At 38.1% G+C, this 20,770-nt stretch overlaps 1 protein-coding gene across 3 annotated transcripts in view; it reads right to left on the minus strand.

Annotated features, from left to right (window-relative positions):
* ZFPM2 (zinc finger protein, FOG family member 2) overlaps positions 1-20,770 on the minus strand; it is a 465,108-nt gene that overhangs the window by 141,232 nt on the left and 303,106 nt on the right. For all 3 annotated transcript variants that reach the window (XM_007188758.2, XM_007188757.2, XM_057532394.1), the window contains one exon: positions 15,404-15,515. In XM_007188758.2, coding sequence (XP_007188820.1) covers positions 15,404-15,515 — 112 coding nt within the window. The remainder of the gene's footprint in view (positions 1-15,403; positions 15,516-20,770) is intronic.

Below are 20,770 nucleotides of genomic sequence, written 5' to 3' on the forward strand. Positions count from 1 at the left end.
AGGGGTCAGGGGGGCCTGTGTTTCCCCTAAGTACTTATTTCGCATTTTGTTTTGCAAAATAACAATGAATTGATTTAAAGGCATACGCACGGGGACAATTTCACCATGAAAAGAAACAACATTACGATTTAATGCCTAATATAAATTAAGAGGTGTTGGAGAGAAAAGGAAAAACAGCAATAAATGTTCCCATTAAACAGAGTACAGCAGCATTTTCTTTTCTTTTCTATAATCCCATTTGTGGGAATGAGGGGGAGTGCCAAAAAAGATAGCACTCAAGCTGTTGTATATTTAAAGACAAAACAGGAAGAACTTTTCAATGTTCTTATTTTCCCTTTATGATATTCTCATGCTCTACAATGGTGTTTATTTGCAAATGAATTCACAAGTCTCTGAGAGTTATTACACTAGTATATTGCAAGGTTAACTGTTTCCATCCCTCCTGGTACTCTTCAGTTAAAGACACATCAGTAATCACTAGACCTTGGCTTCTGAAACTTAAGCGTGCACACAGATCACCTGGATCTAGTTAAAATGCAGATTTGGATTCGGTAGGTCTGAATGCGGCCTGAGCTTTAGCGTTTCTAACAAGCCCATGCAGTACTGCTGGTTGGCAGACCACTTTTAAGGAGCATGACATTAGCCAAGCTTTTAACAAAGGACAAACTTAGATATGGACAAATGATACCCCAGTGTCATACCAATGTAAAACTTAACTTGAATATATAGCAAAAAGTTAACAGATTCCCTATCTGGCATATAGTGGGTACTTGACTAATATTTCAATGAATTGAAGAACTCCCAAATTTCATGCAATGGCCTGCTTTTTATAATCTCCCTTCATTTTTACATGTGTGTAAAGATGATTATCTTAATTTCCTTTGAGATAGTTAACTACAATGGTGTATGTAAAGCCAGGGATAAGATGAAAAGTAACATGCCCATTTTCTTATATACATTTTCTCCTCACTTCATTTCACTGATAGAAAGCTATCTTTCTTATCTGTATCTCTAGTCAAAATGCAAAACTATGAAGTGAGACTTCTAAACTAAACTATTGTTTGGCTTAAATGTCCTACATAGGCCTCTTTATGTTATTTTATTTTTTGGCTTCCTACACTCACTCTAATCTAGAAACCTACACTCAAAGCACAGAAAGACAGCAGAGATGATACTTAAGATATTTAAGATCTTATATTACCAAACTAGTTCTGATATTGAGAGACTCCAAATTATTATTTACTAGTTAACTGATAAATTTTGTATCTTTTGGGGGGCAGGAGAGCAGGACTATCATATGTTACGTATTATATCAAGTTAACTATGAAAACTTAAATTCCTTCATAGAAGTATTTGATAAGTATTCTGAAAATGTTAAGTTTTCATAATAAGCCTCTGAGACTTAACATTTCCTGAAAGAAAGCACAAAGTAAAGGGTACTGACCTGGAGAGCCGTCATTCTTGAAAATCTTTACTGACAAGAGAGACCAGACAGTGATGATAAATACGAGATTTCTGAAGGAAAAACTGGCTTAAAGTAATTTATTCTTATTGAATTTCAATGGGCGGTAGATAGAACTACATAACTAGATAGATAGAAAAAGCTTAACTGTTCATACTTAAATGTGTGTATTTCGGATCCATTCTTTTGGCTGGGATATTCTTGCTTGAAACACCACGATATACTGTCTTGGTTGACCCCACGGTTGTCTGACAGTCTTCACATACTTAAGAAAGACTAATGAGAATATAACTTTTCTGAAGTACTACTGTATGTCATGGCATATAAGGTGACCTTATAGTTTAAAAATAGCCTTCAGAAATGGGGTTGACTTAAACACCAAGGGAAAATGAAAAGCCTCCAATTTCACGTCTCAGAGCAAAGACTTGAGGTCTGGCTGACTTCCCCCCAGTGAAGAGCAAGAACAACAGACATGGGGCTTCCCTGGTGGCGCAGTGGTTGAGAATCTGCCTGCCAATGCAGGGGACACGGGTTCGAGCCCTGGTCTGGGAAGATCCCACATGCCGCGGAGCAACTAGGCTGGTGAGCCACAACTACTGAGCCTGCGTGTCTGGAGCCTGTGCTCCGCAACAAGAGAGGCCGCGATAGTGAGAGGCCCGCGCACCGCGATGAAGAGTGGCCCCCGCTTGCCGCAACTAGAGAAAGCCCTCGCACAGAAACAAAGACCCAACACAGCCATAAATAAATAAATAATAAATAAAATTTAAAAAAAAAATTAAGGATATCTTGATCAAAATTTCTATTTAAAAAAAAAAAGAACAACAGACACAGTCATTGCTTGATGGGAGAAAGTCAAGTGGATCCACAAAGAATTGCGTAGTAATGGTGAGCCAATGTCTTGGCATGGCTGCTGTAAAAAGATGTCAATAAAACCCTAAGCTTTGACAGTGTCTTTGGCATGTATATAGATTCTAATTTTTCTAAATTCTTTTATACACCTTCATTCTAACTGATGTAGCACAATGTATGCTGTGTTTACACAGGATATTCCAAAGAAATCCTCTTGTATTAGATTCCCTAGCATTAAAATAATCTTGCTAAGACATGGAATACTTTTCTAGATATGGAGAGAAGAGCATTTTGAGTACTGGATTTTCAAATGATTTTCATACTAGTGATTTCTGAAACTAAAGCAAGTCCCACTAGAGTTTACTATGTTGAATGATGCATCCTAATACCCATTAAAAATAATTCAAAATTCAGTGAGTATATTCTATGTATTGTGTGCGGAGGAGAAGTGAGAAATGGTGTCATTGCATTTGAGGTGTTCACATCCAACTTGGGACAATGCACAGGCTGGGGTGGAGCTCCCTCTCTGGGATGGGGCACAGAAGGCTTTTCAGAGCCACTTACACATGCTAAGTCTTGAATGATACCTGTTGCCAAGATAAAGATGTCTAGAAGGTTATTCAGCAAAAGAAACATGATGTATAAAGACAGATATGAGCAAGTAAAGAATAGCTGAGGAATTTTAAATAACTGAGTATAGTTTGAGTACAGGGTAGCTGTGGAGGATGAGTGAGAAATGAAACTATAAGGAGTAGGATAATTTAAAAAAATTCCAGATGAGATAAGCTATGGGAAACATAGAAATGAGAAGAAAGAAGACTAGAGAATGATGTTTAGTGGCTGGACAGTGATGGAGAAACCTGGCACTGGGTGTGGAAAGGGATAAATCAGATCAAGCCTCGTGGAATAAAAAGCTGTCAACAAGGAGACCTGTGACAGAGTCACTTCAATGGAATCATGAAGGCAGAAACAGCAAAAGAGAAGATGCTGGAATTCAGGAAGTTAAAGGAATGCATGCAAAAAACTTTGCAGAAGCTTACCTAAGAAAAGGAGCAGAGAGGGCTTCCTGTTAAGTATGATGAATTGATTGCATGCATTTATTTCTACTCCCTTTCAGTAACATGACAGTAGAGAGGAAAAAGCAATGATAAGGGCAAAGAGATGGGGCAGAGTAGGCAATAGAAGTCAACAACATCTTGGAAGCTAGAAAAATGATGGAGTGATAGATGACACAGCAGAGCACAGAAAGCTGAAATCCAAGTACTTGAAGAGCAGCTGACCAACAAGTAGCAAGCAGATTTATTCTGCAGAATCCTGGAAAAGATCAGAAAGTAAAGGCACCTGGCACCTTGAAAGGTAGGGTAAGCAGTGGAGCTAAAACTTGCAGGACTGGCCTTCTAAGTAAGAAGCTGTTAGCTATACCTGCTCAGCTATTCCCTGCAGAGCTAAGTGACATTCCTTTCCCACTCTGGAGGCTTAGTCTTTGAAGAAATGGAATAGAGGCTTTAGATCCAGAGACACAGGCTCAGCCAAGGGTAATACTAAAGTTTCACCTCCATTAGAAGATTAAAGGAACATCTACATTCTCAACAATGAGATAGGACTTTCCCAATGTACCACCTGGTCCAGTTTGCCCACAAAGTCCTCAGATGGCTGGTTACAGGTTCGTCCATCTCAGAAATGAGACTGGCGTTCTCTGGAGAAGCTAACCATGCTAAGACAAAAAATTACATACACTGTCATTTGGAGACCTCATTACCATGGCTAGGTTGTCATCCTATGACCCCACACAAAAGCCACCAGTTGACAAGCTCTGCCTTCTCAGGTTGCTCTTGCATTCACCACTTAGTGCCCCACTCTTAAGCAATGAGGTAGGTATTCATGGATCTCTAGCCACTTGAGGAAAGCTTCAACACTAAATACAGGGACAAAAACAGGCAGGAGAAAGTAAGAAACAATGCATGGGACACACAACTTCCTAATCATTCTCCACGTCCTACTTCAGGGATAAAGGAAAAATATCCATATTAAAAAGAGCAAGATGTTGAAAAAAAGGAACAGTCAGGGAACAAGAAAGACCCCTTGTAAATTATAAACATGAGAGTTAAAATTCAATAGTGAAGGTAAGGTATAAAGTTTGAGGACATCTCAGAAAGTTCAACCAAGTCAGATTACCTAATCATGGGAACATTATTAAATCCATACTTTATATTGCTTTTCACAGTAAAGAAAAAGCTGTAACCCATTCATTTATCAATTAATTCTTTCATAAATATTTAATGAGCACCTACTATGTGTCATAGATGGCTTCAAAAAACAGACAGAACTCCTGTCCTTAAAGAACTCTCATTCTAGAGGTGGGAGGATCACACTAAATTTTTAAAATAAATGCTAAAATGCCAGATATGAAGATAAATGAGAGAGATGTTATAGACTGAATGCTTGTGTCCCCAACTCTAAATTTATATGTAGAAGCCCTAACAACCAATGTGATGGTATAAGAGGTGAAGCCTTTGGGGGGTAATTAGGTTATAAGGGTGGAGACCTCATGATGGGATTAATGCCCTTATAAGAGACATGAGGGAGGGAGGGAGCTCTCTCTCTCTCTCTCTCTCTCTCACACACACACACACACCCGCACACACACTACCATATGAAGATACAGCAAGAAGGTGGCCATCTGTAAACCAGCAAGATGGGTCCGCACTAGATACCAAATCTGCCTGCACCTTGATCTTGAACTTTCCGCCTTCCAGAACTGTGAGAAAGAAGTCTGGTGTTAAGCTACCAGCCTATGGTGTTTTGTTATAGCAGCCTGAATTGACTAATACTGAGGAGAACAAAGAGAGAAACAGAGACAAAGTAGTTAGGCAGACCCTCTGGGAAGGCAACATTTGGAGAGAGTTTTGAATGAAGCAAGAGAGGGGCCCATGTGGGGGCAGAGCAGGGCACAGTGCAAAGGCCCTGAGGCAGAGGCATTCTTTGTATTTTCAAACAAAAGCAAGGGCCTGTGACACTGGAACAGAATAGTTGGAGAGTCATAGTAAATAACCCACAGAGGTATCCAGGGGCAGATCATGTAGGGCATTTTAGGCCAAGGTAATAACCTTGTAGGCTTAGTTCAGGCGTTGCCAAGCTTTTTCTGTAAACAGTCAAATAGTAAACACTTTAGGCTTTGCAGGCTAGAGGGTCTCTGCCACAACTACTCAACTCTGATGTTGCGGTGTGAAAGCAGCCACAAACAAAATATACAAACAAATCATGGTAGCTATATTCCAATAAAACTTTATTTACAAAAACAGGTGGTGGGTCAGATTTGGTCTCACGGGCCATACTGATCCTTGTAATCAGGCTAATTGCAAAAGGAAGCCACTTGTTGGAGGCTTATATGTGCTTCTAGTTTTCCATTTTCTCTGGAAAACAAGAAGCAAGGTCAGTATCTAACAGGGGATGGTATATATTTAGGGAGACAGAAGTCTGACATAGTCACTTTGAAGATGGATTCAGAAAAAAGATCTGTATTGCCAGGCTACTTACACTGAGGGATCACGTTCACCTCGTGGTCAAATGTAATATAAACTGGTCAGCATTGGTTTCTGTTGTATTTTTGTTGTTGTGAGTGGTGGTGATGGTTCCATTGTTGTATTTTGACCACACATTTATATAGCACTCACTGTGGATCAGGTGCTATTCTAAGCACTTTATAAACATTACTTCCCCTAGCTTCTGCTGCTTGGATAAAGCCAGGGGAAGGTGGAAAGTTGGATTGATTAGAATGAGGGTATTCAGGCCACTAAAGGCCAGAAAAGGAGAGAAAAGTGAGAGGGTGCAAGAGAGTAATTAAAATGATGGACCCATGGAATCCAAGTCAGGTCCTCTGAAAGTAAGAATGGGAGGTTGGTGGGCAGGGCAATGATGGTGAAGACATAAGGGCATTGGAGGTACATTTGGTGTTGAAAAAATTGTTGGAGTCAGGTAATGAGGGGAGAAAAGCAGAAGATTTATATTATCTTCTAGAGAGATGTAGGTACCAACATTATTTCTTGACAGATAAAGTCTTGTTTTTATTAGTGGATGGACCTGAGCTTCACCTTTGACACAATAATCTTAGTAAAATCCCACTGTGAATATGTGTGCCTCAGAACTTTCAGTAGCTCCCCATTACCCCCTTGATGAGGTCTTTAGACTGAGCACTCAACCGAACCCACAACACGGCCCTCAGAAACGTTTGCAGGCTTGCCCCTCACTAGTCTTATTTGTAAATTCTCTGTTCTAAAGTGTGCCCTGACACTCTCATGAAAACACGGTATGTATCGCAGCCTGTAAACTTTTAGGCACACATTTCAACCTCCTCAAATGCCTTCCCCCGTTTCTCAAATTTATATTTAACTTTCAGTATCCAACCAAAATTCCACATCTTCTGTCAACTTTGCCTTGACCATGTAAGACAGAACTCCGCGTTATGCAACCTTCATCAATTAAGCTCTTTCAACAAACTCCTTAAGTCAGGGGTGTGTTTCATATTCCTCTGTATCCCTCATGACAACTGGGACCATATCACGTGCAGAGCCTGTGCTCAGTTACTTTTATTTTATTTGGAAAATTATCTTATGAAATACAAAGTGTCAGGACATTTACAGAGATACTAAAGAAAAATATATGTCACTCGAATATAATTTAAATTCCATGGATGAGGGACTTCATGGGTAAGGCAAAGATTTTTGTTCTGTTAGTTTGGGTTGTATAAAAAGAAGAGCAGGGGGCTTCCCTGGTGGTGCAGTGGTTGAGAATCCGCCTGCCAATGCAGGGGACACGGGTTCGAGCCCTGGTCTGGAAGGATCCTACATGCCGCGGAGCAACTAGGCCCATGAGCCACAACTACTGAGCCTGCGCGTCTGGAGCCTGTGCTCCGCAACAAGAGAGGCCGCGACGGTGAAAGGCCCGCGCACCGCGATGAAGAGTGGCCCCCGCTCGCCGCAACTAGAGAAAGCCCTCGCACAGAAACGAAGACCCAACACAGCCAAAAATAAATTTTAAAAAAAAAGAGCAGGAGTGTAGTTAAGACAAAGAGTGATTTTCGTTTGCAAATATTTTTCTTAAATTATATAAGGACAATAATCAAAGTGAAGAAAACTATAAAAGAGGAATACAGAAAGATTTTCCCAAACCTTACCACCTTTACAGAAATACTTTCATAGTTTCAATGTATTGATATTTCTTCCCCAGGTGTTTTGCTGTACATATACTTTTAAAATACTATTATAATCATACTAGGCACGAAACCTCATATTCTACTTTTTCAGTTGGAATTATAATACAATAATTTTTTTTTCTATGTAATACACTGTTTTAAAGAAGTATTCACAATATCTTACTCTGAAAACATTCACCCTAAAGAGTTGTTCCTCATTTTAGCTGACAAAGATCCTTTTGGGGGTAGCTTTCAAGATTAGCATCACTTTGAATGACAAGCTAACATCCCTGAATGATAGATAGTGAGTCACCTCTCAGAAGACCCCACTCTTCATTTTTCATTTTTATACTTATGAAACTGATATATTCTTAGTTCTTATCATTTGCCAACATCCTACCTGGGTTTTTACCCCTAAGAGACAGAAGCTTCATTCATGCATGGATCCAGGATGGTTTAGGATATTTTTCTCCAACATATGAGAGTGCATCTAATCCACTGAAGTAATTAATAGTATTATCATGCAGGATTATTTACCAACATTTCATTAAGGAAACTCACAGTGATGTTGATACGAAAACAAATGTATTTTTTCCACATCAAATAGCATACGTTAATAATAACTCAGGACATAAACTATTCAGTATGACCAGACCCAGACTGAAATAACATCAGTAAATCACTAACATAATTGTAAAAACAGTAAATGCATAGTAAAAAATGGAAATGGCAGAAGGCCCTATATTTGCTGAAGTTGCTGTCATTCTGCAATTTGCAACAGACAGCTCCACTGTAAATAACACATTCACTGGTGGGGTCACTTGTCTCGACCTTAAGAACCCCTCAGAAATGACAATTTGAATCAAAACGATGGTTTTCTAAAGCAGCCATTTAAAGCAATCACTGATTCCTAGAACAGGCATAATAAATGGCTCACCCCCCAAACATCTCTCATTCTTAGAGAACATAACCAGAAAAAACCTCAGATGTTCATGAAACATATTGGGTTTTCGGCATCGCGTTATCCTGTGGTGCTCTGCAATCAATTACTGTTATACCACCATCATTAATAATTTTCTTAATGAAAATGATTCTGTTGATCTCCGCTGTATTTTAATTATCAGAGTTAAGCATAATTACACTGCGGCTCTGAGCTGGCATGTGGACTCCTTTAGGGCGCAATTTTGTTTTAACACACTGATAATGTAATTTTACATTGTGTCAGTTTGTTTCGTTATTATCCAGTTGTACAATTCCACTGTATTCCTGATAACAGATAATAACCTTAGTACCTCCTATATCCTGAAGTCATTTAAAAAGCAATATTGGAATTCTGCGGCTAGCTAACTTAATCGCCTTATGATTTTATAATTCCTGCTGCTAAATATTTGGTACAGGCACCCACCTTCTTTTAAGAACACTGTAAAACTAGACAACAGTTATACATTTTCTGTGAACTACAGAATGGTTAAATAAACACTTAAATATGAGCACAAGTTTTTCTTTTTAAATTACTTTCATATTTATATAGCATTAGGTCCTTTAAGTAAAGTTAACCATGAACTTGTAGGCTAGTTGGGAAAATTGACTGCCATGTTAGACAAGGCTGTTTCAAAATGCTAGGAACATGCAACAGACCCTCTATTTTAAGGTGGAAAATAGTCCAGACTTTTGCAAGCGTCCTTCTAATGAAAGATCTTTGTTTTAAACAGTTGATCAGTTTAGTCAGTGTGCAGAAAGTTGCTCATTCAAGTTAGGTTATATTAGAATTACTGTCATTATTTCAATAGTACCTGGTATAGGACCTTGAACGTAGTACACAATCAGTCAGGGCTTAACTGAATTAATTGCATGATTACATTTGTCCAAACAAGCAAAATCAGAACTTTGAAGATGGTCAAAGAATGATTTGGAGATTAGTTTTCTACGTGACTTTAAATTGCTGTGGCCTTCGAAGCAACAGAGAAATTAGCATAAGGTACTGCTGTCACTGCTGTTTTAGTTCTGGAAAACTTTTTCTTAAAAACCAAACCACAGAGCGAGGAAAAAACAGTTTCATTGATAAATATGTACGTAAATTTGTGAAGAAGACCAATAGCCTACAATCTAGGCCTAGTAAATGGTATCATCAAAACTCTGCTAAATTGTATAATTGGGAATCAAGGTCAACACGCTTAAGATTGAATATCAATTCATCACATATGAGCTATATATCCTTGAACTATTTACTTACCTAAACCTGAGTTTACTCATCTGTAAAGTGGGAATAATTCTGCTTACATCATAATTTTCTTGTAGCGGTAAACCAGAAAACGTATGTAAACTGTTTAAAACCATGCCTGGCATAGAATACGTGCTTAATAAATGGTAACTGCTATTGCTAGTTTTAATATTATCATCATTATTATCTTTATACTAGCATTTTACATATGACTTTCTTAAAAATATCATGTGCCCAAGGGAAAAAATATCTTTAGGCAAAGGCTTCTGGCCTCTGATTCTATAATGCAGTTCTCTGCAGATACTGTGGGTTCACAGGGACCAAATGGGATTTATGGAATTCTTGGCTATAAATCTGGTATCTGGTGACCAGGTTTTCTCACACACTTGCTTGATACCAACATGGAGGCCTGGGTTCATTTCCTCTAAATTTGTCCTGACATATAACCAAAAGGGCAAACTGGACTGACTATAAGATCATCAGCAATATAATATTTATAATAACATATGCAGTTATGCATACGGGTGCATCTTCACAAAAATCCTGTGAGATGGCCACTGCTATTTCATTGTTACAGCTGAAAAAAATCAGGATTTAAAGAGGAAAAGTGGTTTGCCCAAGGTTCCATCTAAGCAACAGTTTTTTACAATGAGATTGTGCTTTTATATAAAAAGAAATCTTCCATGGTTAAGGTGAGATTGAGGGTTAGCTGATACTTTTTCACTCCTTTGGTTGACAATGTTTATTCTCTTCATCCAGCTACCTAGAGAATGTGGCTGCTCTGAAATAACACTCCACGAAAGCCCAAATAATTTAATTTTTCCTCATTTGAAGTGAACTGAATGAACAAACTCACATGCAAGATGCTAAAGGTTTAATTTCGAATGTTCAAAAACGTGAAACTCGAAGTAACTTATTTACTTTTCACAAATGAGAACGGGCACCATACTGTGCAAATGCTATAAAAAACACAAAGGTGTATAGGAAAGAGAAGAAGTTAATTTCCAATGCTCGACAGGCATTCATGGATTTTAGGAGTAAGTGGGCAGGCCTCTGCTCACACTCCTCTCCAGCAGCCTCCCTTTAACTTCAGCATGGTGCTTTTTAGTATTTTTCCATTGGAGATAAGTAAATTAGAATTATCTGGAGTCTGCTGAGAATAATGGCAGAAACCAGACAACCCAACAAGTCTGGTCCATCAGTGTCTGGATGAGCTAATTACTTTCTGGAATGACAGGGGGTAGTTGAGGCAGGAAAAAAAAAGTACATCAGATTATAATATTAATGCCAAATACTATACTTTTTTTTACTTTGATAAAATAGGATGATGGCAGCCTGTCAAATAGCACTAAGTGATGTAATTTGATAATCATTATTTGATGGACACCCTGGAAATGAAAATTTTATAATTATATTTGATTTTACTACTAGCCCACATTTAAAAACACTTCAAAAAGTAAGCATGTCTCTTAAATGGTAATAGTTACATGCCATAAGAAAATATTATAAAAAATTTCACAGTTAAGGTATTTTAAAATGCTACATATACGCATTTTACATTCTATTTGTAAATAGGTACTAATATACTTTCAGATAGCCAGGCCCAATAAAGGTGATTTTGGCATAGAATTCATAAGTAGTTTAGGTTCTCAGCTAGAAAACAGAATAAGGCAATGCAATTTTGGCATCTGGAATTTACTTTTCATCTTCAGTGAGAGCTTTTTAGACATTAGGAGTAATGTGTTGCATCTGGGTACAAGGATGTTAGCCCATCAAGCAACCATTCTTTTCTGTCTGGAAGTAGCACTTTGGTTTCACTTGGGGAACTACTTCTCCTTTGTCTCAGTGGTTTATGTGGGGTTAGGTCTACAGATGATTGTAGTTTGTAAGGAAGAGTCATAGTGATTAATTGGTTCAAGGATTGGTATGTGATGTACCCCAAATAAAACCCAGAAAAGCTCTCTTTTCACTGGGATTGCTGTGCTTGTAGAATAAGTTTGGAGTTTCCCACCACTTGACAAGAACATTTCTGAGGATGAAACACACAAAGAAAGAAAAGCCAGAAGATAGAGACAGTCTGGGGACAAAGTGTGAACAACTGAATTAAACTGATTCTGAAGTTTAGAAGATCCCTGGATTCTCAGTTATATGAGCAGATGAACTCCCTTACCCCCAATACACTCACGCACGCACGCACGCTCACACACACACACACACACACACTTACACTTTGATTATTTTTTGTATAAGCCAATTTCATTTGGATTTCTATCATTTGAAAACAAAACAGCCCCAACTGATAAATAACATACACATTATGAAAATGTCTCACACATTACAGATGTTCACGTCAATATGTACCTATTAAATCTAAATCACCAAACCCTTCCAACTACAAAACTCTTTTGCTTTGAGAAGGCTTATCATACCCATAGCCTGTGAAGACAGAAGGCTTCAGAGCTCATGTGGTCCCGGTAGGAGTGATTCCTGGGGTCCTATCTGCCATGATGAGAACAATCCCTAGTATAATCCTAGAATATCGAGGTATTCACAGAACTTTGAGTGAACTATTCCCTTCCTCCAAAGGCAACCTGAATTCTAGGAATTAGCATCAGGCCTCTGAAGCCCATCTAGGAGATCAGAGTAGAGTCTACAGCAGAGTTTTCCCAAGTGTGTTAACCAGAGAACTAATTCCAATGTTCCAATGGATGTCCACTGGTTGGAGAAAAAAAAATATGCATATCATATAGTCAAACGAGTTACACAGGTTTTTATTCTGTTTTGTTTTACTACAGGACTTCTCAGAGCACTCATACCAGAAGGCCTTGTGAGTTTTCAAGAGGGGCCAAGATAGGCAATATTTGGTCCTGGGACTTTTCCTTTAATCTTAGGGTTATGTGAAGTGTACTTTGGTAAGTGCCATATTATAATAATACTCTGTGATTTCTGCACAGAAATGCTTGCGTAGTTTAAGAGAATTTATTCATCATGTAATAGCGTCAAGGGGAAAGGTAGAGTCACACAGCACAGAGAGCATAGGATTTGGAATTATCAAAACCTGGATTTAAATTTGGCTTCTCTGTTAGCTCTCCTGGACCAGGGACAACCATACTACTGCTCTAAGTCACACATAATGTAGGTTGTGTAAAATGAGAAACACACTACTTATCTCATCTAGCTGCTTGAAAGCTTAATGCAGGGAGAACGTATTCTAATATGTACAACTCAGGCCCTCGATTAGACAGATGTGTTTGCATCCCACTTTAAACACTTAGTAGTTGAAACACTTTGCTGTACAGCAGAAATTAACACAACATTGTAAATCAACTATACCTCAATTAAAAAAAAAACAAACACTTAGTAGCTATGTGACCATGACAAATTACTTAATCTAGCTATGTCTCAATTTCATTTTTTGTAAAATTGGGTAGGATGTTAATTACCTACTAGGAGGTATTAAATGATGATTAAATGAAATTATGCATATACAGTAGTCACTGCAGTCCTTGTTATTTGAATTGCAATGCCATCTGTTCTTGTAAGTTGAACAATATCGACTTACCTTTTGTAGGTTAAAAACTACTGAATATTAGGAATTCATATTGTTCATCATCACAGTATGTGATGTGTCTATTATAGTTTCTAGCAACCATTCATCATTTGTTTATCTGGTCAACCAATCATTATTTACTCTGTGCTCTTTTTGTACAGGCAGCATGCCAGACCAAGGATAAAAAGATGACTGAGACATAATCCTTGCCCTCAGTAAATGTAGAGTAGATTGGAAAGGCAGGCAATAATACCTAACTTTTTACTACTCTTTTTTTGAAACATAAAATGATGATCATAAAACGAGGTTAAAAGAGCAATGAGAGAAGTGCATAGAATTTGCTATGGGAGTACCAAGGAGAGGATTCAGGGGTGCTTAATAAAGGGTGGCTGTTATTATCCATGCACAAAGCTAGCACACAGTTGGGCTCAATCCATGCTTTATGAGTTAATTAATAAGCTTCTACAAATTACTCCAAAATGTTTACTGCCAAGAGGCTTAAGGTATATCTAACCATAACGCAAACACGTAAACGTGTTCAAACTAAGGTACTCCATTGAACATAGAATTACAATTTTGTTATAGTGTTTTTCCTTATGTAACAATATAATAATCATCTCTTCTAAAACAATGCCCGACTTAAACATGTAATGGATTTGGATTATGATAGAATAGCTGTCCTCTTGGTTCCTCCATATTATATTGCCATCATAGAGGTAAGATATTGCACAACAAAAATTTAGCCCCAGTCATTGATCCTACACTCCAAGCCATCTTTTGTAGTGTTTGCATTCTGAATGCGGACACTGGTAAGCTGGTTCACTATAATATTGCTTCCCATTTTGATAGAACATAGTGACATATCCTGGGAAAATCTTAACTTCCCTTCTAGTTAAAAGCTCCCACCAGCATACTACAGGTATTTGGTGTTTGAAAATAAGTGGGTATGAGACCAGCAATTACAGAAGGAAAAGGAATATAATCAGATCCTGGTGTGCAGATTGTCTTTTTTAGCTTGCAAATTCCCTCTTTCTGGTGTTTCAACTTTCAAAGGCTTATGGTAGTTTAAAGGCAATCCTCTTATAAGTATACAAATTGTAATGATTATAGGAACAAGTTGTAATTGTTTCTAGCAAGTTTTTAAGAGTCTTTGATGTCATGATTAGTGTTTTATATGTTAATATATTGATAGGGGTGCTTATTTGCTTGTTCCCTTGTATGCTTTTATGGTTTCTAGGTTCAATGTGCAAATACATCTTTGATCTCAGTAGGTCTATTTGGTTAAAAAAGAAAGCGAAAAGAAATTAAACATGAGAAGCACAAAGTTTTGCAATATTTACGAAGGAGTGAGATTAGGGATTTCACTGTAAAAGTACAGAGCTTGGGACCAGAACGTGAATATGGAGAAAAGTGCGGCAAATCACACCACACACGTGGAGGGGCCTGAATTTGGGGGAGTTGGTCCCATGTTGTGTGTCCCGGAGCAGCGGTTCCTTTGCAGCCAGGGTGTAGCTGTTTGACGCAGTCTAGGTTGATGCCACACTGAGCAAATCAAAGGCAATGCTCTGCAAGCCATCGCTTCCTCTCTAGCATTTGCCTCCTGCCCTTCAGAAATCACCATGGGGAGGAATTCTCAGTCTTTGCAATGGCTTCCTTTTCAGCTGTCCCCTCATCGTGTGTGATTTCAGGAAACTGGCTGGAATGCAGTGCCTTCTAGAACTCGCACCTTGACACCCTGACACGGACTGCCAAATTTTAAAAGGAATTTACTTTTTGATGGATGATGCCTAAGAGAGGAATCCGGGATTTCATCAAACCCCCTCTGAATAAAAGTAACAGTGAGGAAGGTACTAGTCAAGGCACTCCAATCCACGGTTAGGTGAATGTGTATGGCGCTAAGTAATTAATGGTCTAACACATTTTCTTTTATGCTGTACAGGAAAAGAACAACAACAACAAAAAAACCCCAGTAGCCTTGCTGAAACTATAGGTTAGGGAGATTCATAAGGGAAAAAGGAAGAGAGAGGATCCCATTTTACTTTGTACTCCCATTTCAGCTCATTTGGTTCTATTTTGCAACACTCAGGTTTCAACACATCCAAAGCGAGAGGGAAATGATCTTGCACTTACCTTTGCTGTACACAATGCAGTTGTTTTTGTTGTCTTCCACTCCTTGCCAAGTCACATCCAGTAGCCACTTGGGACCAGCAGTCAGCACCATCGGCACCTGAGCCTTTGTCTTCTGTGGAAAGAATGATAACAAACGGATGCCATTTGCTTTCGTTGATTAAAAAGTTGAATAATAACTGTACTAATCATTTTATTTTTCCAAATAACTAAATCTCCTAAACCATAATCCAAGTCCTTATTCCCCTGTCTCATGATATCTTTTTAAGACGACAGAAGCTGTAAAACTTTACTGCTTTCACTAATCTGAATGGTAGAATTATTATCAAGAATATTTTTTTTCTAAATGATACTGGATCAGATCTCCAAGATTAGACAGATCTCTTGCAGCTCTGAATTATAAAGAGAATGCAGATGACTTTCATTGCAAAGACCAGTGTGTTTAGAAGTGAACTTTAGACACATTGTACTTTACTATCAACAGGATCTCACTATTTCCTGAAACAGACAGGAAAGAATTTAAAGAATCAGGATCCATTTCAAAGCTCTATCCTGAGCAACATTTATATTAGAGTAGGAATTTATTCTGAATGAATAATGAAATCCACCAACACCCTTTTCTGAGTATGGATATGTAGTCCCACTGAAACTGAAATAATATTAATGCTAATGACTCACCGTACACTGTCTCCAAAAAGACTATAAAAGAGGAATTGGGAATAAATTCAGATGCAGAGCAACTAAAGCATGACATTCCTTGCTCTGAAAAGCATAGAAGCAGGGAGACAAGTGCTCTAGTTCTAACAAAATATTTTCAGTGTACATTTTAAATATAAGGCTCAAAAGGGTCATCATTTTAGGCCGTTTGGCACCCAAATTATTTGTCTTTAACTATGTTAAACATGGCAGGAAATAAACCAGGGAGGAAATAAGTAAGCCTTAGCAAGACTGGTGTTTCCCGATGAGTCAGAGCGAATTGGCATTCAGATGTTTATCATTCACCAGCCCACATTCTGTATATCAACTATCGTGAAACCACAACACAGAGTACAATACAAGGGTCTCAAGGTAATTTCTGAACTGAATTTTCACCTAGATATGATCCTGCCGAAGAGATCTCAGCCCATTCTGGGACTTTCCCACGTTATGTGCTATCACAAATTTCCCAAATTGGCATTAGCAAGTATCCACTTGAGGAGTTCTATGTAATCTGGCCATTTCAAATCTCTCAGGAATCCGGAAACCTCGTTTCACTGGCCAAATGACAAAACTGATAGTGCATGAGACACAGATCTATTGATACTGAAAAGCCATATTAAAAGCTATGCATAAAATCAATGCTAACCCATTTTTGATGTATCAATTATATTGTAAGAGGTAAAACTACCATAAAATTTACTACTTAATGGAAAAAATCAACCATGACGGACAAATTAAAAATAAGTCTAAAAAATACTTCAAATATTAAAACAGAGGAGGCGGTAAACCCGATCAACCATAAGAAATACTAGCATACTGATTTTTCATATTCATACTTTATTTCATTTTAAAAGTCTTTAATTTTTCAACTATGTGTCTTAATATTTGGAAAGTAAAACCATGAAAAACAGTTATCTGAAAGCCCTGGGGGAAGAAAGTAATTTTATATTATAATTTTTTAAAACAATCTAGACAAAGTGTTATCAAGTTATCCCTCTGGTTATTAGTCTAAGTCAGGGGTCCCCAATCCCCAGGCTGCAGATAGGTACTCTCTGCTGCCTGTTAGGAACCGGGTCGCACAGCAGGAGGTGAGTGGTGGGCTAGCGAGCGAAGCTTCATCTGCCACTCCCCATCACTCGCATTACCCCCTGAACCATTCCCATCCCCCCCATTGCTCGCATTACTGTCTGAACCATTCCCTCCCCGCCACCCTGGGGAAAAATTGTCTTCCACGAAACTGGTCCTTGGTGCCAGAAAGGTTGGGGACCGCTGGGCTAAGTGATGATTTTGTTTTTCTATTTTCAAAATAGAATTTGAGAACAAGTAAGCTTCTTCAATCTGAAATGATAGTGGCCCATATCCAATTAAATCATAGGTCTTAATTATGCATATTTCAGCTCCTTTTAATACTAGAGAAGCAGGTAAGTCCATAGATCAGGGTCAGCAGGTCTCCAAGCAGTAAGCAGAACTAGTCATGGGAGAGACTCCACCATTTCAATAAACCTGTGCATGGGGGATTTAGTGGTGTTATTTGTAACATCTGCTCTCTTCTGATCTTAAATAACAGACTTCAACAACAGGCATCTGGCTCATTTCTACTGTATTCTCTTATTTCATGAGAAAGATATGCATCTTAAATTATTTAATCTTTATACCCAAAGTTCTTAAAGCCACATGAATTTCCACACAGTAAAGCAGCTTTTACAATTTTCCATAGATAATATGAAAAATAAACATTGATCACAAATTCTTTAGGGAATCTTTACTGTAAAGTAAATCAGTTGGTTTGCCAGTACCACAATCTTCCATTAATTTTACAAAGCAACCTACTGATCCAGTCTTGTGCTTGGTGCTAGGAATAGGAGGAGGTCTTTTTCGGTGAAGGATACAGATACATTAAAAAAAAAGTTTACTATAAGGCAAAGAGTAGCAGGTAGGGAGTGCAAAGTCATGTGTAAATTGTTTTGGGGTCAATGAAGGGCAAGAGAGAAACTCCTGTCCCGTGGCTTCTGGGACAGTATCATGCAGGAAGTGACCTTCAGGCAGGATCTTGAAGGAGAGACAGGAAGCATTTGCAATTGCTAGTCATGGCCTGGGCGAAGTCTGAGCAGTGTATAAGAGTGGTTATGGACAGGAAATAGTGACTAGTTCTGGGATTCTTTGGCTTCAGTTCTTATATAAAGTCTTTAGAGCTGTTCTTCATATACAGAAAGCACAAGATAACAGTTACCTGTCATCACTGGAATCATCATTTATACTATTATTATCACTACCTATAAGTGGAAGGGCCATAACAGCATATGTGTCTAGAAAAGCAGGTTAGAATCAGATCTTGAAGGACCTTTTCATATCAAGCAAAACCTTTTTGTGCCTAAACCTCTAAGCAGAAGGAAGACAGTAAAGATTTTTTTTAATTAGGAAGAATACGGTTGCTACTCTTGCTGCTACTTGTGCAAAATCCCTTACTTATTTAGTCCTCATATGTATTTTCAGACAAAGATATTGCAACTCAAAGATTAAATAGTTTCTTTTAGGTCAAATAGCTGGCAGAAGACAGAGCCCATATTTACATTTAGCTCTGTTTCCAAACACTACTGCTCCTAGGGTGACCAACTGTCTGCATTTTCCTGAGACTGAAGGGCTTCCCAGGATGCTGGATTTCAGTGCTAAAACTGGAAAGTCTTGGGCAAACTCAGATGACTTGTCCACCCCTGCACCTCCTACTATAGAACAGTATTAGTGGTTTACATCTATTGAATACTTGCAAAACGTTGGGTGTTAAGTACTTCCCCTCAATTATCTTTTTTGATTTTTACAACTCCAGGAGTTAGGTATTAACATTTTCTCCATTTTGTACATAAGCAAATTAAGATTTAGAGGATTTGACTTTGTGGCATGAATAAAAATAGTTATTTAATATCTTTCCTTAATGGTAAGTCAGGCATTATACCTTTTAAAACTTTGGCAAACATTTATTATGCCTGGGCCCAGGTAGAATCTGACTTTTCAAGAAACTGAATTGAAAGGAAAACAACTTCTTTGACTCCAAATCAATAAGGCAAAAGCAAAAATGTAGCAAAGACTTGGTGAAAGCTATACCCAAGCTGTAAAGAATAAGTAGATAAAAAAAAATCTCAAGGGGCCAGTTATTACAGTTTGGAGGAGGTAAGTCAATTTCTTTCTGAAGAAGTCAACTTTTATAGAGATTGACTGCCTTCAAAGAAGATTACCAAGTGTGAGAAGGAAGGAGTTAGCCAGGATTATATGAAATCTACACTCCAGCAAAATCCATTAGTAGAAAATAACAATAATATCCACACTGATCATTAGGTTTACTTTCCCATGTCTCTCTCTATCATAAGGATTCATACAAGTCTAGAATGTTAAGAGCCAGAAGCAACTTTAAAGTTCAGTGAGTTTAATTCACTAATTTGACAAATGAAGAAAGGCCAAAATATTTATCTAGCATCCTACAGAGGTAGCATACAGTTGGTACAACATGTTGGGAAAAGAGAATGGTTGTAAAAGGTACGGTAGGCAGAAAAATGGTCCCCCCAAAATATCCACACCGTAACCCCTTGGAATCTGTGAATATGTTATTTTACTTGGTAAAAGGGATTTTAAGAACATGCTTAAGGTTTAGGGCTACGACGTGCTGAGAGGAGCCTAGATTATCCACATGGGCCCAATCTAAGCACGAGTTTCTAAAAGTAGAAGGGAAAGGCAAAACAGTAGGGCAAAGAAATTGGACATGAAATGGATTCCACCTGCCTTTGCTGCCTTTGGAGATGGTACATTGCAGCCATGAAGTGAGTGTGCTGGGGTCTAGAAACTGGGAATGGGCCTCAGTTACAGGACGTGAGGAAAACAGGGATTTCAGTTCTGCAACCTCAAGGAACTAAATTCTGCCAATAACTTGAATAAGCAGGAAATAGATTCTCCCCTACATCCTCTAGAAAGGAATGCATCCTGCTGACAAATTGATTTTAGTCTGGTGATACCCATACTAGACTTCTGATGTACAGAGCTTTAATATAATACATTTGTGTTGTTTTAAGCCACCAAGTTTTTGGCCATTTGTTTTGGTGGCAACAGAAAACTGATACAAAAAACATTCAGATTTACTGACTTATAGTTGAAAAAATGACTTAATTTCCTTATCAAATGTGCTCAGAAGTGAAACAACTTTCCCTTATTGGAATAACACCAAATATACATTGTTATTCCACAATCATCAGATATATTTAATGTTCTTGCCTTAAAGTATGAGAAAATACACAGTGGTGACTAACAATTCCTGCCTCTATAACTGGGTATTTAAAACATTTTACGATTCACTATTAACCTTACAGTTGAAGTGTGGCAGAAAGGACATTACTGACTCCTTGGAGTCAGATGATCTAGGCTGAAATCCTGATATGTGCTACTGGCAGGCTCTGAGACTGGAAAATCACTTAAACTTGAGCATTCTGAACTTCAGGATACACATCTGTAAAATGGGGATAATAATTTCTACCTCAAGGTTGTCTTATGAAGCGACCAGCACAGTGTTTCATACACCACAGATGCACTTCAAACTTTTGCTGAATACCTACATGAATAAATGAATTAAAAATGTGCAAAGAGCGTTTCTGGAATCCCTATTTCTCAGGCACTGGTAATGTTTGTAGG

The sequence above is a fragment of the Balaenoptera acutorostrata genome, chromosome 17 (assembly GCF_949987535.1).
Source record: "Balaenoptera acutorostrata chromosome 17, mBalAcu1.1, whole genome shotgun sequence".
Classification (NCBI taxonomy): domain Eukaryota; kingdom Metazoa; phylum Chordata; class Mammalia; order Artiodactyla; family Balaenopteridae; genus Balaenoptera; species Balaenoptera acutorostrata.